The sequence below is a fragment of the Oryzias latipes genome, chromosome 14 (assembly GCF_053564925.1).
Source record: "Oryzias latipes strain Hd-rR chromosome 14, Olatipes_Hd-rR_3.1".
Classification (NCBI taxonomy): domain Eukaryota; kingdom Metazoa; phylum Chordata; class Actinopteri; order Beloniformes; family Adrianichthyidae; genus Oryzias; species Oryzias latipes.
The window spans coordinates 14618772-14639399 of NC_136250.1; the positions used below are offsets into that span (position 1 = coordinate 14618772).

A 20628-nucleotide genomic window follows, 5' to 3' on the forward strand; every position below is an offset into this window, starting at 1 on the left:
CCCTGCAATCCAGCGAGCCTGCACACAAGATTAACTCTTTCAACCGTCTTTTTACCCAATTTCAGTCTGAAGGCAAAACTTCAGTTTTTAACAAGAAAAATACGGGGGAGAGCCGAAAACATGACAGCTAAAGCGACGCTGCTCCTCGTGCTGTGAGCCGACTGATAGTAATATAATAGTGTTGTCTGCCGGGTCTCTCTGACATTAACAAGATATGCCTTTCAAATATCATGGCCTTTGGGGCTGGGTCAGAGGAACTATTTAAAGAAGGGCAGGACTTTATGATAGTGTGGCTCTCCACAACGATAACTGAGCTCCGGGCTCCTAAACAGATGCAATCCACTGACACACACTGAGAAACTGGTTTGAAACTGTTTTGTGTTTTGTGTAGGGACAGTGGCAGGAAATGTCTGAAGTGCTTGATAATAAGGGCAAAGGTAGAAGTAACGTTGGCTGTGGAACACAAATATGTATTTTTTATTTCTTTTTTTAAAGTGGCCTACTTAAAGTCCTTCTCCGATCATCTTTTGAACTATTGTAAAAGCATTCCCAGTGGTCTTTTAGTTGTCATTATTTAGCTAAAATCAACCAGAGCTGCAGGAGTTCATTACAAATTCACCTCGGAGTTGAGGGCAGGACTGTTGACTTAAAGCAACTCCGCCCCTCTTCGCTTTCCCGTAATAGAGAGCTTTCTGTTTCCACTCCCTCCCGCTATGCTTACAGCCTCTCACACCCCCAACTTAACATTACCAGCTCAGACGAGGAAAATGAACCTGCCCAACAAATTTTCTGTCACAAATACACTCTTTTTCAAATTGCATTTTTTCCGTCTGCAACAATTTGAATGAAAAAATTTAAGAAATTGAATAATTAGCTTCATTTTCTTAATATGTGTCCTCCATCATGAGAAAAATGTCACAAGAACATGTTCAAAACACCAAAAAGACACAATATTCGTCATTGGAGTGGGTCTTAAAGAGAGTATTCAGACTGGACACACGTGGTCCGCTTTAAGTGAACCAGAATTCGTTTCCCCCAATGATCCGGAACAAATTTTCAGTCTGAACACACCCAAGCAGACTCTAGATCCGGACCACGAACCACTCTCAGACCCATTTTTGGAGGTGGTCTCAGTTCGTTTCCAATCGGACTGAGCTTCGGTTTGCTCTGAGATTTTCTCAGTCTGAATACACTCTGTGCTCAACTGGACCAAAATGGCCACCGTAGCCGGCATTTAGGAATCTAACCAGCCTAACGGAGCTATGATGAGACACTGCAACTTATTCAAATGTGGTCAGATGAATGCAGGCTCATTAAAACAACTTTTCCCAACAATCTATATGTCATAAACACTTATATGTGCACCTTCTGAGCCATCGTGACCTCAGTAACCACCTTGCAGCAATGCCTCTGCCGTACCAAAGTAACAAGTGTTGTACCTGACATCCATACAGGAAGTCAAAATTGGTCAGCGAAATATAAAGTTTATCTCAACAAGAACAACAGAACAAATGCACGATTCAGGACTCGATCTGGACCAAATCAAGTGGACTCGGCCCGGACTGACGAACTTTTCCAGTCTGAATACACCTTACGATTTTTTTACTGTGCAAAAAAATTGATTTATTTCATTGTAACGGTAAAATGTCAGTTTTCTTAATGTCGTATTCATTCTACAGAAAACCAAAACCTACTTTTCACCCTGCTATTAAAAATGCATTTTTCTTAAATTTGCCCTTTTAAATGGCATTTAAAATGCATTACAGGTCACTCAGCTGTTTGCATGTCTCCCCCCAACCTCACCCCTTTACACAGCATGTCCGTCCAGCCCCACCTTCTGCTTAATATTCATCTTCGGGTCTTTAAAATGCTGATCTCCCGGCCGCAGTGTGGCTGTCTCCCCTACTGGGCTAAACTGTTTCCATCCTCCCAGACTCAAGAGTGCTGAGCTGCTGCAACTCGTGCCAAGATGTCTAAGCCTCTATCCGACCACGACAGGAAGAAACAGATCTCCGTGCGCGGCCTGGCTGGTGTGGAGAACGTCTCAGAGCTGAAGCAGAACTTCAACAGGCATCTCCACTTTACCCTGGTCAAGGACAGGAATGTGGCCACCCGAAGGGATTATTACTTTGCCCTTGCCCACACAGTGCGTGACCACTTGGTCGGCAGGTGGATCAGAACCCAGCAGCACTACTATGAGAAAGATCCCAAGGTACACTGCTCATTCCCTCCAGATTAACTGAAAACAGCTTTACTTTTACTGGCAAAAAGCCTTTTATTATGAAGGCTGCTTGTGCTTTCATGACACAACAGAGTGTACTTGTGGGGTTTCTTGATAAGAAATATTTGTATCTTTAAAACCTTCACGGTTTTATAGTAATTTTCAGCCTTTTAACCTATTTTCCAACTTTATTTACAATATTTTGGCTAAATATGATGCAAAAAGCTTCATAAATCTGACAATTTTGGAAACATGTTTGCAAACTGGAAAGAATAAACCCAGATTGATTATATTTATTGGAAAGCCAGAGCCAGCAGCTCTGGCTTTAACTCTCAGCTAAAGAACTTCCTGTACTGTACAGAGAGGCATGAACATGGGGGACTCTAGTCTAGTGTAATGTCACATATGGGTCACAGAGACAATTATAGCACCTATTTGAAATATTTTGATATTTAAAAACAAATTTTCTTCTTTTTATTATTTTGTTTATGATGCTGATGCTTACCCGAACATTTTTGCTCTTCTAGTCAACTGCGCTTTTGTACAGCCTGATGCTCGTGTAATGCCAAGTCATGACATTTAAACTTCATCGAGGTTCTCTTGTCGGTATGCTGCCCGGGTTATAGTGTGTTGAAACAGTAAACCTGTTCTTTTGCCCTGTCCTGTCTGGACAGAGCACATATACCCCCCCCACACACCACCCTGATCAGGTCATATGACAACATGCCTCCAAGGGCATTGGACCTTAAAGAAGTTACTGTACCAGCAGCTGCAAAGAAAACTTCAATAAAACATCAGGGGAGGGTAAATTAGAGAGGCAAAACTGCGAGGTGCAAGTTTGAAAATGTCACATCTATTTAAAGCTGATGCAAATAAATGAAAAAAACAAAAACTTTTTACTTAGCGTGCCAAAATATGTTCTTTTTAATGTCAATAATAAGAGCGTTGATGGAGCTGGAGATCTTTATTTATTTCTTTTTAAATCCTCCCTCCACAGCTAACAGTGGATGGAGAGACTTTATAAGAAGCATAGCTTTAATCTAAAAAACAACAGGGTAACAATCTCATGGAAATGTTGATGGGTTCAGCTCATAACTCAGAGAAACAGTCCTTGCCCCTGTTTAAAAGGTCAAAGGTGGATCTTGCTCTGTCCAGAAGGGGGAAATAAAGGGTGTTTTAGGAAAAAAGCTAAACTGTGATGTTGCAAATGGAATGGAACAATGTGTTCTGCAGGATTCATAGCTCCAGCCCTGGAAGGAGTCTCCGTCATTGCACACGTGTGTGCACTTGAACTCCACAATGAAAGGTTATCACACCCCGCCTGACTTTTACAGTGACCTCCAACGGTGGCTATTTTAGTGCGTCCCAAAATGTTGTTGTTATGTAATACCCAAAGCAATGTACACCCCATAACTCCCACGAGCTCCGGCCCCTGCTCTGTCTGAGATCAGCCTTCCATGTCAGAGGAGGAGGAGGAGGGGTGTTAAATGGCAAAGGCTAAACACAGACTCAGGTGGCACATTTACATGTGCCTCCAACCATGAAGCAGAGTCGTGAGACCTTTCACAGTTTGAGGTGCGTTTTGTTGTGACATTTGGCGTTTAAGTACAAAGGGTTCCCAGTTTCAAAGTAAAATGTGGACCCATCGGGCGGGAAAAACCTACCTGATTATACAAGGTCATTTAAATATCTCTGTCTGTCTGCAGTCTCAGTTTAGATTTATCTTTTTGGCTTCTCTGTAGAGGGTTTACTACATCTCCTTGGAGTTCTACATGGGCCGCACCCTCCAGAACACCATGGTGAACCTGGCACTGGAGAACGCCTGCGATGAGGCCATGTACCAGGTCAGATGCAGAGGAAATGGTTTCTTCCATCGTTGACCAAAAGCAAAGTCAAACATGCCATGATTGTGACATTTGTTCCTTGCAGCTGGGTTTGGACATGGAAGAACTAGAGGACATGGAGGAAGATGCTGGTTTGGGGAACGGAGGCCTTGGTCGGCTTGCTGGTCAGTATCCGTTTACATCATTGACTGTATATGAGACCTGGACCAAGTGAGTGTGACATCACGCATAGCATCATGTTGCTATTTTTTTGTGATACGGATGCAGCCATGTTGAAAGCAGACAACATCGGTAAGCAGTGATTAGTCTGAATCGGTCTGAGTCAACATTTCTGTGGCAACCACTCTTGCCAATCAGGAGTGGACTTGTTGGAAGGCCACACCCCTACCACTTGAAAGCGGGTTCTGGAGAATCTGTCAATCAACCGTTTCAAATGTGAGACCATCTGCTTGTATTGATGCTTCTGATTGGTCGGTTTATAACTTGAATAACTCGCAATAAAGACAAAAATATAATGAAAACAAAATAGGATTACCATTGAAATGTGAGGGGGGAGAGCTCATTCAGTCCAGTTCTCATATACAGTCAATGGTTTACAAGCACTTTAAATAAGTAGCCATTGCATGACTTTTGTTAAACTAAATTCTATTTCTGTTTCCTCAGCCTGTTTCTTGGACTCAATGGCCTCACTGGGTTTGGCTGCCTATGGTTATGGCATTCGCTACGAATTTGGTATCTTCAATCAGAAAATCGTCAACGGCTGGCAGGTATGAACCAACAAAACCGCATGACGAGAATTCTCCTGAATAGGAGTTTTCTCCCCGTTTGACGTAAACGTCTGCCATCACTCAGGTTGAAGAGGCCGATGACTGGCTGCGCTACGGTAACCCCTGGGAGAAGGCTCGTCCTGAATACATGCGTCCTGTTCACTTTTACGGCAGGACGGAGCACCACCCTGATGGTGCCAGATGGGTGGACACTCAGGTGAAAACGCACTCTGACAGAAATGAGCATCCACAGCTATAGATGGCTAGAACTGCTGTTTCTCTGATGGTAGGTGGTGTTGGCCCTGCCGTACGACACGCCTGTTCCAGGTTACAGGAACAACTACGTGAACACCATGAGGCTTTGGTCTGCAAAGGCGCCATGCGATTTCAACCTCAAAGACTGTACGTTATGCAACTGTCAATTTAATGCTGTAAAACAACAAACACATTTTTGAAGCTTGTTCATTTTTGTCTCTTTTAGTTAATGTTGGAGGCTACATTCAGGCTGTTTTGGACAGAAACTTGGCTGAGAACATCTCCCGTGTGCTCTACCCCAATGACAATGTAAGAAAATGGAACCATCAGTTGACGATTAACTTTAATAAGGGTTATAGGTCACAACAACATGAATGTGAGAGGAGCTGAGGGCAGGCCTGGATTTAACCAGCCCCAGCAACGGGGAGCGGATAGAATATAAAGGGGGCAAGTCTGGGTGTGCTGGAAATTTGGGGTTTCTTATCCCTCCAAGCCCTCAAAAGGCAAAGCTATCATCATATCAGTTCATCTGTTCATATATCTATTATATATAAGCTTTATGTAGAGTGTTCTTCCTGAACAACCCTCTGCATTTACCGGGCTTGGGACAGGCACACTGGCAACATGTTTAGGCAACATTTATCTTTTTTGTTATTCTTTTTCAATCAATCAATCAATCATTATTTAGATACCACTTTTTATATAAAACAAATCACAAAGTGCTTTTCATGTCATATGTCTTTATGTCTGTTTGTCCATCAGTCTATCAATCCACCCATCCATTTTTTGTTTTTATTTATTCTGTTTTTGGCTTTTTGTAGTAATTTTTTCCGTTCGTTTTTGCAAGCTATCCCATTTGTGGGGGCAGTTACGGCACTAAGGGGCATTGCCCCCAATTGCCTATGCCTGTATCCGGCCTTGGCTGAGGGTGAGCCAGTCCTCCTTCAGTTACGAGACCTGTTCAGCTACAAAATGACAACTAGACTTTTCTGTTTAGTTTAACCCTTTAATGCTTTTCTATGAGCATTTTTTAAACAGCTGTTCAGTTCTGATTTATTCAGTGAAGCTCCATAATATCTTTATTTCTTAAATCATATTAAACTGCAACAATGTCATTTTAAAAGGATATCATGTTATGGGCTATGGCAGGGGCCTGCGACCTTTAACACTTAAAGATACATTCGAATCGATGCTTCTCACCAACCCAGTAGGAGCCACAAAGTCTTAATTAAAAAAATAAAACACTGCTTTGTTTTTATGTTATTGTTACTATTGTGCAAAATATTAATAAACATTTTTTTATAAATAAAATGCAGAAGGAAAATAGCCTTAATTTAAACTATTAAATAGTTTATAACTGTTGGTAGAGGTTCATATGACTTTCTTTCAAAATAAAATACATCCTGTAGCATATAGAAGGATCTCAATGCGTTGTAGTAGGTCAGCGGAACTATATAAAATAATGTGTTTATTTGACCATTTGTGATGCATTTCAGCAAGAAATACATAAATCCAACAAACAAAAATAAAGTAGAGCTAATTAAATGACTCCTGTGGCATCTTTTGAATCATAAAAATATATGGATTTGTTGAAAAATAGAAAATCTGCGTTGTAATCCAGTGCACCTTAAGTATGAATTCTGGCTGTGCCTTCTGACTTAAAATTGTTTTTCTGTGGTGCAAGGCACTTAAAAAAAAAGTGTTCAAGTACAACTTTGGTAAACTGCGAAGGATTGATGGACTACAGCTACCATAATCAGGAATATTGTGGAGCGATAAACATTGTCCTTAGACTGTTTGGGAAGGCGTTTGTTTACAATTACTATTTTAAATAAAACAAATGTGTTTTTTTCTTTAATCAAAGTGCCACAATGTAGGGGTGTAAGAGCCACGCGTAGCCCTGAAGCCTCAGGTTTGCAGACCCCTGGGCTATGGAGTAGTGCTAAGCACTGCTGCCTCACACAAGGGAAAAGGCTCTGGTTCAAATCCCAAATTCATCCTATGCATGCATGGGTTTTCTCCAGGCACTTCTGCTTCATCATCCCCCTTCATAGTTTGATTGGTGACTCTAAATTTCCCCCTAGAATTGAGTGTAAAAGCAGTGGATATAGGCTCCAGCAACCAGATTTCACATGCACCAAAACTACATTTCACTGTTTGATTTTGAAAAAAAATGCTAAACTGTGACTCAAAAGTGATTCATAGATAATCTTATAATGATTTAGTCTTTGAAAATCTGAAAACCTCTCAAAACTTAAAGGAAAAAAAAAACAAAAAAGATGACAAGAAGTGTATTTTATGTTGGCATCACTTCTGTCCCTAGATCCGTGTAATGTTAATAAAGTGTGATTACAAATATTAGATAAATGAGATGTCATTCAAACATCCCATAGAAAAGCTGTACAGACAAAATCAACGGCAGTCAGACTACAAGCTTCATACAATTCAGCTGAAGCTGTTTACAACCTCTTTCATTTCTTCGTCTCATAATTATTTTCCTCTATAACCTTCTTTGAACCGGAATGAAAAGTAGCGACTTAGCAAGGGTGTGTTTATGAAATGAAAGCTCTATTCATGTCCGCCTGCAGAGTTAATGCATCTCTCTGCTCAGTTCTTTGAAGGGAAGGAGCTCCGTCTGAAGCAGGAATACTTTGTGGTGTCTGCCACCCTGCAAGACATTATTCGCCGCTTCAAGGTCTCCAAGTTTGGCTCCAGAGAGATTGCTCGCACAGACTTCAGCAAGCTGCCTGACAAGGTGAGGAAGACTTGGAAAACTCCAGCTGAACACAAAACTCAAAGAGTTTTTCATTTTCCCCTGAAAACACCTCGTTAAAGTGCCTCTTTGAAGCGCGTTTTTGGGAACATACAAAAAAGTCACACTGCAGGCTGTGTCTAATTGCTGTTCTGCATGATCAGGTTGCAATCCAGCTCAATGACACTCACCCCGCCATGGCCATCCCAGAGCTGATGAGGGTTTTGGTCGATGAGGAGAAACTCCCATGGGAAACAGTGAGGAAGAAATGAGCATTTTCTTAATTTTGCACCTTTATAAATATGAATTTTTCCATTTTTAAATGTCAAATAATTGTGTTGGACCCATCACATTGCTTGCTCAGCCTGTCCTTTCTTCTTTCTGCTGCTCAGGCTTGGGATATCTGCGTGCGCACCTGTGCATACACCAACCACACCGTCCTGCCTGAAGCCCTGGAGCGCTGGCCGGTGGACTTGTTTGCTCATCTGCTTCCTCGACACCTGGAGATAGTCTATGAGATCAACCGGCGCCACCTGGAGGTCTGAGCCGCGCACTGCAACCCTCAATGGCTGCAAAAAAACAAAAACAAAAAAAAGGCGCAGTCCTCACTGTATCCCTCAAAATATGCTCACCAGTTTGTGTGAGACTCTAAATGTACTATGGATGATGTGCACAAACTGACACAAAAACAGTTGTGTAAACATCAACTGGTCTGGGAGTTGAGGAAATGTGGACTTACTGCTGTCAGAGATGCACAAACGCATGCTGCATTTAGGCACTAGTATAAAGGTGGGACATTTGGATTTTACTTGATTGGCGTCACAATGCTCTTGTCTTGAAAAGACATCCTGAAAATAAAAAATAAACGCTACTTTTAAGGTTTATGGGTTGTCCCAATCAACGCTAATACAGAAGCCTAAATGTTTTTCAACTGGATGTGTGTTATTATCTGGGTGTTATTTAAGGAACGGTCAAGTTCCCATAGGCGCTTGTCAATATTAAAATATGATAGTTGATTGACAGCTCATTAAAAAGATTGTGGTTTAACTATACGGTGAAAACAAGGCAGACAAAAAAAAAAAATAAATATAAACACCCATTAGCCAGAAGGAGTTTTTCTATGCTAACATATTATAACGAACCCAGCTGATACGTTACTGCAGCTGTGTGGCAGTTACTATATGTTTAAGTCCACATTTACCTTTTTGTTTTTTTGCTTTGTTTTTACTTACCATTTCAATTCCGGCATGCTGTTTTTGCGATTTGAAATGTCAGTGGTCTTTGGAGAGCACCGCTGAACTTTAGCAAAGAAAAAAAAAAACAACAACAAAAGAAAAAAACTCCGCAATATCAAGTAAAATCCAATGGTCCCATCTTTTTCATGAGTATGTGAATGGAACATCCACGTGTGACTGTGCGTAGGACGGACCTCAGGTAGAAAGGCTCAAACTCCTACGCAAGCATTGATTTTCTAAATTTAGTAGATTTATTTTACTCTTTTTTCCCAAATGTAATGGATTTAGTTTTAAAGTTAGATATTGCAACTATCCAGCTAATACGTAACTGAAGAGGAGAATCGAAAGCTGAGCTGCTATTATACTGGCTGCATTGGAGAACTGTCCTCGACCCATTCACCATACGACACCAAACAGAGTCAATAAGGTAAATGTCAATAGATAGATAGTGTGCATTAACCCACTCCAACTTCCTCAACCACTGCTTTGAACACACACACATACAGCCAAACAGCATGGACCTCACTTCTGCTCACAGCACCCTCACTCATGGTGAGGAAGTTTACACCCAAAATCCCCCACTTCCCATGAGTCTAAGAAGCTAAAGGTGGGGCTAACCCCCAGGACTTCACAATATTTTAAAACAGGTAAAATTTAAAAACTTGCAATTAAAACAGTCATATGTTATTTCAGAGAAATGGTCAGTTTGCCCACATATTTTGCTTTGAAAAGATGGAATAGAAAACTAGAATTAAGGATATATACACACACAGATCTGATTTAAACACAAAATCAAAACAAAAATCTATGTGTTTAATTACAACTATAGTCATCCAAATAATCATTATAGAAGAGATATGAGAAAAATCAGTTAAAAGAATGAATGACTATGAAAAGTGGCCTGCTGTGAGCTAAAAGTCAAAGAACAAAATGGTGCTTCCCAGGTTTTATTTTCATCATCTGTCAGAAATAAACTCCCACGTTCCCTCTGAAAGAAACATTTGTGATGGGAAGTGGTGGGCAGATTTGCACAGTAAATCTACTTTCAGCTGTAGACTTTCATCTACCAGCATGGAGAAGGAGATGGTCCTGGTGCTTGAAAGTATTTTAAGAGGAGCTGTGCTGACCTCCTGTGATGTGTGCAGATGAAGATTGACTTTGACGTGAAGGGGGGAAAAAAAGGAAAGAAAAAAAGAAAAATCTTACTTGTAAGTTAACTTTTATTTATGTTTTGCAGAGAGTCGCTGCTAAGTATCCAGGAGACAACGGCCGCCTTTGCCGCATGTCCCTCATTGAGGAAGGTGGACAGAAGAGGATCAACATGGCCCATTTGTGCATCGTGGGCTCCCATGCTGTCAACGGAGTGGCCCAGATACACTCTGACATCCTTAAAGCTACTGTGTGGGTCCCAAAATAGACAACTGTTTGCGCTCAGTGTTTCACAAAGGATAAAGCGCTGAAACGCGACGCTTTCTTTCCCCCGCAGTTTCAAGGACTTCTATGAAATGGAGCCTCACAAGTTCCAAAACAAGACCAACGGCATCACTCCTCGCCGCTGGCTTGTTATGTGCAACCCAGGGTTGGCTGAGGTCATCGCTGAGGTCAGCTGCCCCCCCCAAACACAAAGCTGACATTTAGGTCAAATGTTGGCTTGAGTAACAGCCTGCACTCTCCTGCTTTCTGTACTCGCTCCACAGAAAATCGGGGAGGACTTCATTCGTGACCTTGACCAGCTCCAGGCTCTCCGCAACTTTGTGAACGATGAAGCTTTCATTCGGGATGTGGCCAAAGTCAAACAGGTGGCTCTGTTTTCTTCTGTACTGAAGCTGACTTGATCACTGACAAAAGAGGAAGCAGAAAAATAGGAACAGAGCACCAATAAAAAAAAAAAATCCAGAGAAAGTGGTGAAATCATCAGTATGCTGCAAGAAATCTTATAAAAAATATAAATCTAGAAACAGGAAGTTCCACACAATCAGTCAAAAAGGGGAAAATAAACAAAAAAAGTTAACTGTAAGACTCATTTCAAACTGAATGTTATACAGCCTAATAATAAGTATTTTATTTTACTAGTTTTTTATGTATGTATGTATGTATGTATGTATGGCTGCACGGTGGGGCAGCGGTTAGCACTCTTGCCTCACAGCAAGAAGGCCCCTGGTTCAAGTCCCAGCTGGGGGACCTGAAAAACAACAGCAATGGGGGACCTTTCTGTGTGGAGTTTGCATGTTCTCCCCATGCATGCATGCATGGGTTCTCTCCAGGATCTCTGGCTGCCTCCCACCATCCAAAAATATGCTTCATAGGTTGGTTGGCAAATCAAATGCCATGTAAATCTCGTGAATCTTGCTCCAGGCTTTTTCTTTCACAGCTCTATTTCGATATATGAAAGACTTGTGTCATATGATTTTTCCTTTGTTCAATGGCCTCAGGTTTTATAGGTAGAGGTGAAAAACATGGGTAGCGACACACGAACACAAGAGTTTTGCACATGGAATATATACATTAACACATACATTGACTTTTCATTGAAAGTGGTCACTTGAACGTAGCTTTTTGTGAACATTTCTTAAACTTTAAAATAACATCATTAAAATTGAACCAAAAATGACAAAGAATTTGGAGTTTTTTGGACTTAAAAGTGTTTTGAATCATTTTTTAATAGTAGTTTTCCTATTTCTAGATCCTAGCTCTGAATGAAACATAAATCCAGACATAGCGGATTTTGAGAAAAGCTTGGAAAGGTTTAAACAAAACAACTTAAAATCTGGTCAAGTATAAAAGGAAAAAAGGAAAAAGCACGGTTTAAGATCTTTGCAAGGATCAAATAGTTTGTAGTGTTTGGAGATTCTCTGGAAGCCCCTGGAAGAAAGTTGACCTCTTTGATTTACGTGCAGTGATTTAGTAAAAACCCATTGAACTCCTTGTTCTTTTGTAACAGATCCGCACTTGGTGAAAAATGTAAAAGCTACTTTATATCCAAGTCATTGCAAATTTGGACCTTCTGTTACCTTTTTGAAGTTCAACTTCTGTTTTATTCTCGTAGGAGAACAAGATGAAGTTCGCGGTTCACCTGGAGGAACACTACAAGGTGAAGATCAACCGCGACTCCATGTTCGACGTCCAAGTCAAGAGAATCCATGAGTACAAGAGACAGCTGCTCAACTGTCTGCACATGATCACCTATTACAACCGTGAGCCTGTTCATCATCAAACTCCACTTCTGTTCTATCAGAATATGTTAGAATCTCACACTGACATGACGGTTCAATGTTTCTGCCAGGCATCAAGAAGGAACCCAGCAAGCAGTGGACTCCAAGAACCGTCATGATTGGAGGAAAGGTTTGTATTAGAATGGAGGTCAAGGCTGCAAAGGGGAACTTCTCTGCCATGTGTTGAACTGTCTTACAGGCTGCACCTGGATACCACACGGCCAAGATGATCATCCGTTTGATCACAGCCATCGGTGAAGTGATCAACAACGACCCCATAGTGGGGGATCGCCTGAAGATCATTTTCCTGGAGAATTACAAAGTCACGCTGGCAGAGAAAGGTAATCTCTGAACCACTCCTTGAAAACACAGAGACAGCAAACGCAACGCAGACACTCTTCTGCTTCCTCTGCCCCTTCCTTCACAGTCATCCCGGCTGCTGATCTGTCCGAGCAAATTTCTACTGCTGGCACCGAAGCATCCGGCACCGGCAACATGAAGTTCATGTTGAATGGGGCGCTGACCATTGGTACCATGGATGGAGCCAATGTTGAGATGGCAGAGGAGGCAGGTGAAGATAACCTCTTCATCTTTGGCATGAGGGTTGATGACGTTGATGCGCTGGACAGGAAAGGGTAAGGCTTTCAACCTCACTGTGCAGTACAGCTACTAGCCAGAAAACATCACATTTGCCCTTTAAGTCCCACTCCTATCATCTTTTGATATTTTTGTGTTTAAAAAAATATTATTATGCTGTTTTAAGCCAAAATCCCAAAATTATGTTGTTTCTTAGGATGCAGTTTCTGCAGAGCAGCAGGAGTTCATAAGAAATTTGCCTCTAAGTCTTGGACGGTACAAATGGTGTGGAGCAACCCCGCCCCCTTTCCCCTCCCTGTTACTGAGGGTTCTCTGTTTACACTCTCTCCTGCTAGCTTACAGCCCCTCAAGCCATGTACACACCAGATATTTCCAGAACATGTGTCTTGAAACGTTTAGCCCGTTCACACTGGACAAGAAGGGAGGGGCTTCTTCTTTTTCTACTGTTTACAATTTCATGTCTACCACCTACAGTAGGAAGAGGCTTGGTGCTGAATGCCAAAGCGGTGCAAATCTTGGGATTTGGGTCCAAAACGGGAGCAGTTCTGATAAGGATTAACATCATATCCGGAGAGTGGCCTGGTTTATCTTTATTTAAAGAACAAACAGAGACGTCGTCAGGCTCGTTGCCGTGTTAGGGTTCACCAGATAGACCAGCTAAGCTCTTAGTTTGGTGAGTTTCACCGTGTCACTACCAAATTCAAGTCCCTGATTGGTCAAACTTCCATCTGGCTTAGCTGTCAATGCGTCTTCAATTTGGACGTAGAGCCCAAAAACAGTTGAAAAGATTTGTGCAGCTATGCTTGAATGTGAGAGTTTTAAACGTTGAAGCCTGAAAGCAAAATTTACTCATGTTTACATTGACTTTTCATTGAAAGTGGGTCACGTGTTGCAAAAGAGGGGGTGTACGCAGCTTCACACCCCCAATCTAACATTACCGGTGCAACAATAATGGCGAGTAATTTTGGAGCTATCCACCTGTACAGTTTTGAGCCAGATGTCAGCTCAGACGAGGAAAACAAAGACGTACACGGATCTATTTGTCTGGAACACAGAGCTTGTGGTCCACTTATTTGTTTCTACATAACAAATAAGTTCTTTTTCATATGACATTTGTCTTGTCTGATCCTGATTCACAACATTTTGAATAAAGAAATACTCTGAAACGCAATTTCAAGATCAAATGTTCCTTACATATGTCCTCCATCATCAGAACATGTTTAAAACACCAACATTTTCATCAGAGTGGGTCGTCAAAGGAAGCAGAAAGTGGGTTCTTATTTTGTTGCCTGCACACAAGGTCATCAGATGGATTTTGGGAAATACCTCAGAGTTAAATCATGTGTCAGGACATTTTAATATCAGTGCAGAAAACAGCATGCAGTTCAGTTGCTCTGCAGCCTTGCACAAGTTTCGGTCTTGTGTTCCCTTCTTGACAGCACTTCCAGACTGTTGATTTCTCCTCTAAAAAGTTGTGCTTTTCAGAAACCTGGTGTTTCAGTTTCTCTCTGAATTATTCTTATTTTTTCTATTTTGCTTAGATATAATGCTGAAGAGTACTACAGCCGCCTGCCTGAACTAAAACAGGCAATTGACCAGATTGCTGGAGGCTACTTTAGCCCAAAACAGCCTGACCTGTTTAAGGAAATTGTCAACATGTTGATGCATCATGACAGGTACAGACACATGCACCATTATCTTTCTTACATTAACACCCCGAGGTGCAAACATGTGCAGACATAAAAATGATATATCTGTATAAACATGCCTGTTAGTACAAAACAGAGGGAAGGATTGCATGAATACCAGTGTTTACCACCCGTACATGCATGCACAAGCATGCACCACGATGAGCCGCGGCACTCAACGGCTCCGGCGCTGCGTGAATGTGTCGCTCTTGTTTGTGTTTCTGCACAGGTTCAAGGTCTTTGCTGACTATGAAGACTACATCAAATGCCAAGAAAAAGTCAATGCGCTCTACAAGGTACGCATCAAAAAACAAATAATCAGCAAATTTTGAGGTTAGAGCTGATCAATCCCACTTTGTCCTGATACCAGAACCCCAAGGAATGGACCAAGAAGGTAATCTACAATATCGCAGGATGTGGAAAGTTCTCCAGCGATCGCACCATCGCCCAGTATGCTCGGGAGATTTGGGGCATGGAGCCCACGCTTGAGAGGCTGGCAGCCCCTGACGACATATAATAAATGAGCAAAACCAGCTTTTCCTTCTGATTTAAAACCCTCCAGCACCTACATAACGTTTAGTTACAACCCTCTAGATATCTTTAGCTGCTGCAGTTGAGCAGTTTCAAGCAAACTGTTGCAAAGTTTACATTTTTCTCGCCGGCGAATCAACTGGTGTGACTCAGATAACACAAGCAATATACGTTAGAAGTACTTTTACGGCAACAACTGCTTTGTTGAGGAACCATAAAAGCCTTGCGGTGATCTTTGTATATTTACTGATGGTGTTTTTTTTTTTTTAAATAAAAAAATAGACTGTTGTATTTCCACTCAGACCAATTCTGAATAAACTTGGTCTTAAATAAAAGTGATCTGTAGGAGTTTTTATTGTAGTTACAGAAAAGGTTTTAAGCTTCAAAAAAAAAAAAGGTCAAATGTGCAACCTGAAGTCTTCAATCAAAGAAAATCACATTCATTTAAATGCTTTACAATCTGGAGAATGCTTTTAGAAGAGATAAAAAGGTATAAATTCTTGAGTTGGTATTCAAATTTTTGGTCAGAAAAATTGTGGTTTAAGGCCGTCATAAATAATCTTTCAGAGCTTCAGTTGACTAATTACCAGGAGGAATGAAAACATGAGTCATTTGACAAATTGTTGCTTTTTTTCTCTTTGGATCCGGTTCAACCCTCTGCTTCACTGTTAAAAGTGAAAGTTCATCCAACCACACACAGTTTGTTTTAGATTTGGGAAAAAAATCCAAAAACAGAAGTCATGGATCCATTATTTTTTGCATCTGTAACAATGCAAATCTATATTTTTGTTTATTTATTTTTGCAGAAAAGCACATTATGATTTAAAAAAAAATTATTTTTTAATTTTTTTATACGTTTTTTTATACGTTTTCCCTTAATTCACTTAACTGTGTTGAATTTGAATGAATGAATGAATGAACGAACGAGAGTCTAAAAAGAAGAGATTGGAAAAGGACTCCACAGAAACTGGAGTGTGTGGACCTGTATAATGATAATAAAAATAACAATAGAAAATAATAATTCCAATACTAATACTACTACTAATATTATTAACAATAATATAAATAATGATAATAATAATAACAATAATGATGCAGAAGACCCGGTAATTTAGCAAGCAAAACCATTGACGTAACCACAAAAGAACAGAAAGTGAAAATTCTAAACAAAAGTCTACGACACAGATTAAAAACCCCAGATAGTCACAACATCAACTGACCTTATCACAGCTTTTATTCCACTCATTGTTGCTCTGCACCACAGATGCTCTTCAGCTTATATACCAGTTGTCAGACTCACAGCTAGATGGCATAGTTTGCTCATCTGAAGCCTGATGGATTATGCGACTTGTTTTATAGCTTTACACTGTTGTCTGGTCTGCTGTTGTTACAGAAAAGGCACTTTAAGTAGTAACGTGTATAGTTACTTTAATTTGAACATATCTTACAAAATCCATAAAAAAGGAAAAAACTTACAAACCTATGAGAAGATAAAACAGAATAAAATAACTTTATTAATACCACAGAGGGGAAATTACTTCACCAGCATTGCTCTATTAAAAACCAGCAGATACATAATAAATAAGACTGAAATTACACTTAAAATGATATCAATAAGAATAATTATTATTGTATATGAGGTGGAACATGGTTATCGGTTATAATTTTTTAGTCTGTACAATTAACATCATTCTATACACCCAATCTACAACTAATTTTAGTATTTTTTTCCTCTCAAATAAAAAAAAATACAAATGATTTGCCAAAAACTGGGAAAAACAAGATCATTATTCATTTATTTTTTTGCCAGTCCACTTGTTCTTGTTTTGTTTATTTCTTCCTTTCATGAAGAGAGAGATGAGTCCAAACATCTTCATGACAGAATAAAAAGAATAAAATTGCTCCTGTATTAATCCTTTCCAGAAGCTTCTAATCTATAAATGTTTTCTTAAATAAAAGCAACCTTTTTGAACTTTCTGTTGTGAATTCTCAATTTGAGCCAGACTTGAAGCAAAGGCAGTGTTTAATTAGAGGTCTTTAGTCAAGTGGGCAAAAAGTGCTTCCTGTTTACCAAAAACACAGATTTGAAGGCTGCATTGAAAAGTTTAATCTTGGATCTGAATGCGTCCTCCTGAGAAAGGCTTTAGAAACTGCTGTGTCATGTCTTTCCAACCCAACTTTTTCAAGTACCCAAATATTTATGGCCTTCAATCCAAAAAACAAAAGGCGCGGACAACACCCCGGACCTGTGAGGATAAAGAGGATGCATAATGGCAGGATTAGCACATGAAAGGATGAAAGCTCAGATTGAGATTGTGCACTCACGCCATCACAAGTACACAACAACGAAGGCTTGGTTTTATCATTTCAGTTCTACATGAAGAAAAAAAAGGGAGTGGAATTATATTTATTCAGAAACATGAAAAGAGAAAAAAACAGATTTAGAAAACGTTGACATCTGCCACTAGAAACAACGCAGCCATCACAATGGGACACGCTGCTTTTGTTTGATGGGTGGTAGGAAAAAAAAGTTGAAAAAGTTGAACGACCTGCTTTCCATTCACTGCTTGGCAAGACTTGAAAAACACAGTTTACTTAAATCAATGTTTAAAGGCTGAAAGCAAATATTACTACTTCAAAAAGGAGATTAGATGGTCAATTCAGATGTCTAGAATAGAAAACCTGGTGATAACCTTTAGATGAGTTGAGTATTTAACAGAGTTCTCTGGTTGTTTTACCCTGAAATGACGACGTTTGAACAGCCGTGGAACACGCTGCACAGTTCAAACTGCTGATGGACAAAAAGAGGACAAACCTAGGGTTATTTGTGACAAACAGACACATCTGACAAAGCTTCTTCACATTAAATATGATGAATTTTTAATCCAGATGAAAATTTGTGTACAGAAACACAAACTTTTTAAATTGTATTTTTATTGCTATTTATTATGTTTTTACTAGAGCTATGGTAACAAAGTAGTTTCCTATTTGTGGGATCAATGAAGTTCTATTCTATTTTCTCTATTCTATTCTATTTTATTCTATTCTATTCTATTCTAAAACCTTTATTGTTGAAGCGAAATACTGAGTTGTTAATTTCTAATAAGTTGAAGCAGTCGTGAAATTCTTTTTTTTTAAATAACAAAAATTGATTAATTTTTTTTTTAAACATAGTCATGTTTAACAAACTTGTAAAGATCCATCCATCCATCCATCCATCCATCCATCCATCCATCCATCCATCCATCCATCCATCCATCCATCCATCCATCCATCCTCTTTGAGGGTCACATGGTTGCTGGAGCCTATCCTGGCAAGGTACATCCTGGACAGGTACAGAAATTATTGGACATCTGGAAAACGATGGACTTCCAAACTGTGGCTTTTTTTGACAACAATGTTCGCAAAAGCAAAGTAGAAAAGCAACAGTACAAAAATCAAACTTTTCTTTCTGCCCGCATGATTGACTTCAGAGGAAAGTAATTCCATCACAGCATAAAAAAAACTACTTATTTTTTCAGATTTAATGATCAAAAATACAATATCAACACTAAAATCTCCAAAATGCTTCATAAATGTCAGAGCTGTATTGTTTCTGCATTTTTAGTTTATACAAATCTGGCACAAAAATATAGGTATTTAGAGTGCAGTCCTGTGATGAACCACCAGGAGAAGGCAAAAATGCTGAGTCATTTAGGAAGGAAAAGTACAGACAGTTTTGGTCTTCATGGATCACAGTTCTATCCTAAAAAGTGTTTTATTTCTGTTTGCTTACAGTTCTGATCATTAAAGTTACTCATTCAAAGGTTGCACGTCCTCTGGCACGTCCATAAAAGCCAAGATGTGAAGCTCCTTTCCTTAATCAGACAAATGCAGTTTATGGCCAAACTGCAAACAGGAGTCAATAAACTGAAATAAGAGCTGACCTTAAGACACTCTAAAAATGTTGTTATTAAATTAAAAATATTTAATCAAACAGAACAAATAAAAAGAGACCAAATGTTGGTTTTTATAATCTGAAAATTATTTCTGGAGGGTTAGAAGTTTGTGTGAAAATGAGATCTGATTTTTAGCTTTTATGATTGATCATCGTAGCTCAATCAGCAATTTGACCCACTCCAAAGAAAATTTTGTTTTTGATATAAAGATTTTTGAAATTCTACAAAAGATCTTTGAAGAACTGATGACATTAGATGCAGAGTCTTACAATGCAGCAGTCCCATGTAATGCTGTGGCATCAGGGCGTAATTCAAAGCAGATGTCCTAAGAACAGATGTCTTAAAGAAATGTGTAAAGAGATTCTCCATTAACAGTAAATCCTTGCAATCATTGACATGTTTCCTGAAAACAGAAGAGTAACTCCCTCAAGATAAAGGATTTTCATACTGCATTACACAAGATCCAAAGGTGAACATGTGTTACAGTCAAGACAAGACTTTTCAGCAAAAACACGTGAAAGATGACAAGAAGGAAATCACTTCAATTACCAACTTGATTATTGAAAAGCTTATTCATAAATAGTAATGTCGTCATGTGAATTGCAGGACAAAATATGTTTTTGATTGTCAGAGACATAAAATTAAATTTGGTGAGCCTCAAGGATCCATTTTGGGGCCTGTTTGGTTTTGACTTACATTAACAATCCCACAAAAGTTATTAAAACTACATTTCCCATTTTATTTGTTAAAGACACAAACACATAAAAGCCAATAGAAAAGTACTTACTTCAGGCTCTGAGATTATGGTAAATCAAGTTTTTTGCTATACGTATGCCGCCATGCTGGGATCAGTAGGCAGGGATTGGTCTAAAACGGTCTGCATCAACAGCCAATCTTCCCAATCAGGAGTGAGCTTGTTGAAAGTCCACACCCCCGTCTTCTCTGGAGGGATCAACCTGGTGCAGTCTGCAACAAATCCATCTGTGTACCGGGAAAAAAAAGGAAATTCTGTTCACATTTCAGTCATGTGGTGTTGTTTTATTCTTGAATGTATCCAGATCTGCTTTTTTTGGATTCATGGTGTTTACAACAGTTCTTTTTTTTTACTCCAGCAAATTTCTTTTTGTTTGCTTTGGAACATATTCTGCTTATGATGCAACTGATGCTCCACTTTATGATATGAACATCAGAAATATACTATTTCTGTTATCATGAATCCCATTAAATCTACACCCATTTTCAGTCATTATTTCATTTTAAAAAGATGTATTTAATTCCTACAACACTAGAGGCTCGACTTTTCCTCCATTTGTTTACAAAACTCAGTGTCTATTGAATGGATTTGATGACTATATGAAAATCCAATTGGTTTGCATCAAAAAACAGAAAAAACATTGACTTGTACGTATGAACATTTGATATAATTATATAGTATTCTATAAGTGCAATTTAATTCATATTTGTGAAAAAAATATAATATATTTCATAAATTGACTCATCCCAAATGTTACTTTCCTGACTCTCTGAGAATGGGTTTAATTTTCTCCTGTTTTTTCTGTGCATCTTTGCACTCTGTTACACTCTGTCA

General features: G+C 39.4%; 1 protein-coding gene across 1 annotated transcript; it reads left to right on the forward strand.

The window, feature by feature from the left end:
• The first annotated feature begins 1874 nt into the window (after window positions 1-1874).
• pygma (phosphorylase, glycogen, muscle A) lies at window positions 1875-15437 on the forward strand. The gene is made up of 20 exons (XM_004076370.5): window positions 1875-2212; window positions 3964-4065; window positions 4151-4229; window positions 4729-4832; window positions 4918-5049; window positions 5123-5234; window positions 5314-5396; window positions 7699-7842; window positions 8004-8096; window positions 8232-8378; window positions 10312-10475; window positions 10561-10675; window positions 10772-10873; window positions 12121-12268; window positions 12358-12416; window positions 12486-12627; window positions 12714-12921; window positions 14425-14559; window positions 14801-14867; window positions 14942-15437. Exons 1-20 carry the CDS (start codon window positions 1970-1972, stop codon window positions 15086-15088), a joined length of 2526 nt encoding a protein of 841 aa, XP_004076418.1. The 5' UTR covers window positions 1875-1969; the 3' UTR covers window positions 15089-15437.
• The last annotated feature ends 5191 nt before the right edge of the window (window positions 15438-20628 follow it).

What these genes read in the sequence shown, in the direction of transcription:
- pygma (XM_004076370.5), top strand. Translation starts at nt 1,970, where the DNA reads ATGTCTAAGCCTCTATCCGACCACGACAGGAAGAAACAGATCTCCGTG. An exon ending in AGAAACTCCCATGGGAAACA is followed by an intron (nt 8,097 to 8,231) that starts GTGAGGAAGAAA and finishes TCTGCTGCTCAG; the next exon opens with GCTTGGGATATCTGCGTGCG. An exon ending in CATGATCACCTATTACAACC is followed by an intron (nt 12,269 to 12,357) that starts GTGAGCCTGTTC and finishes TGTTTCTGCCAG; the next exon opens with GCATCAAGAAGGAACCCAGC.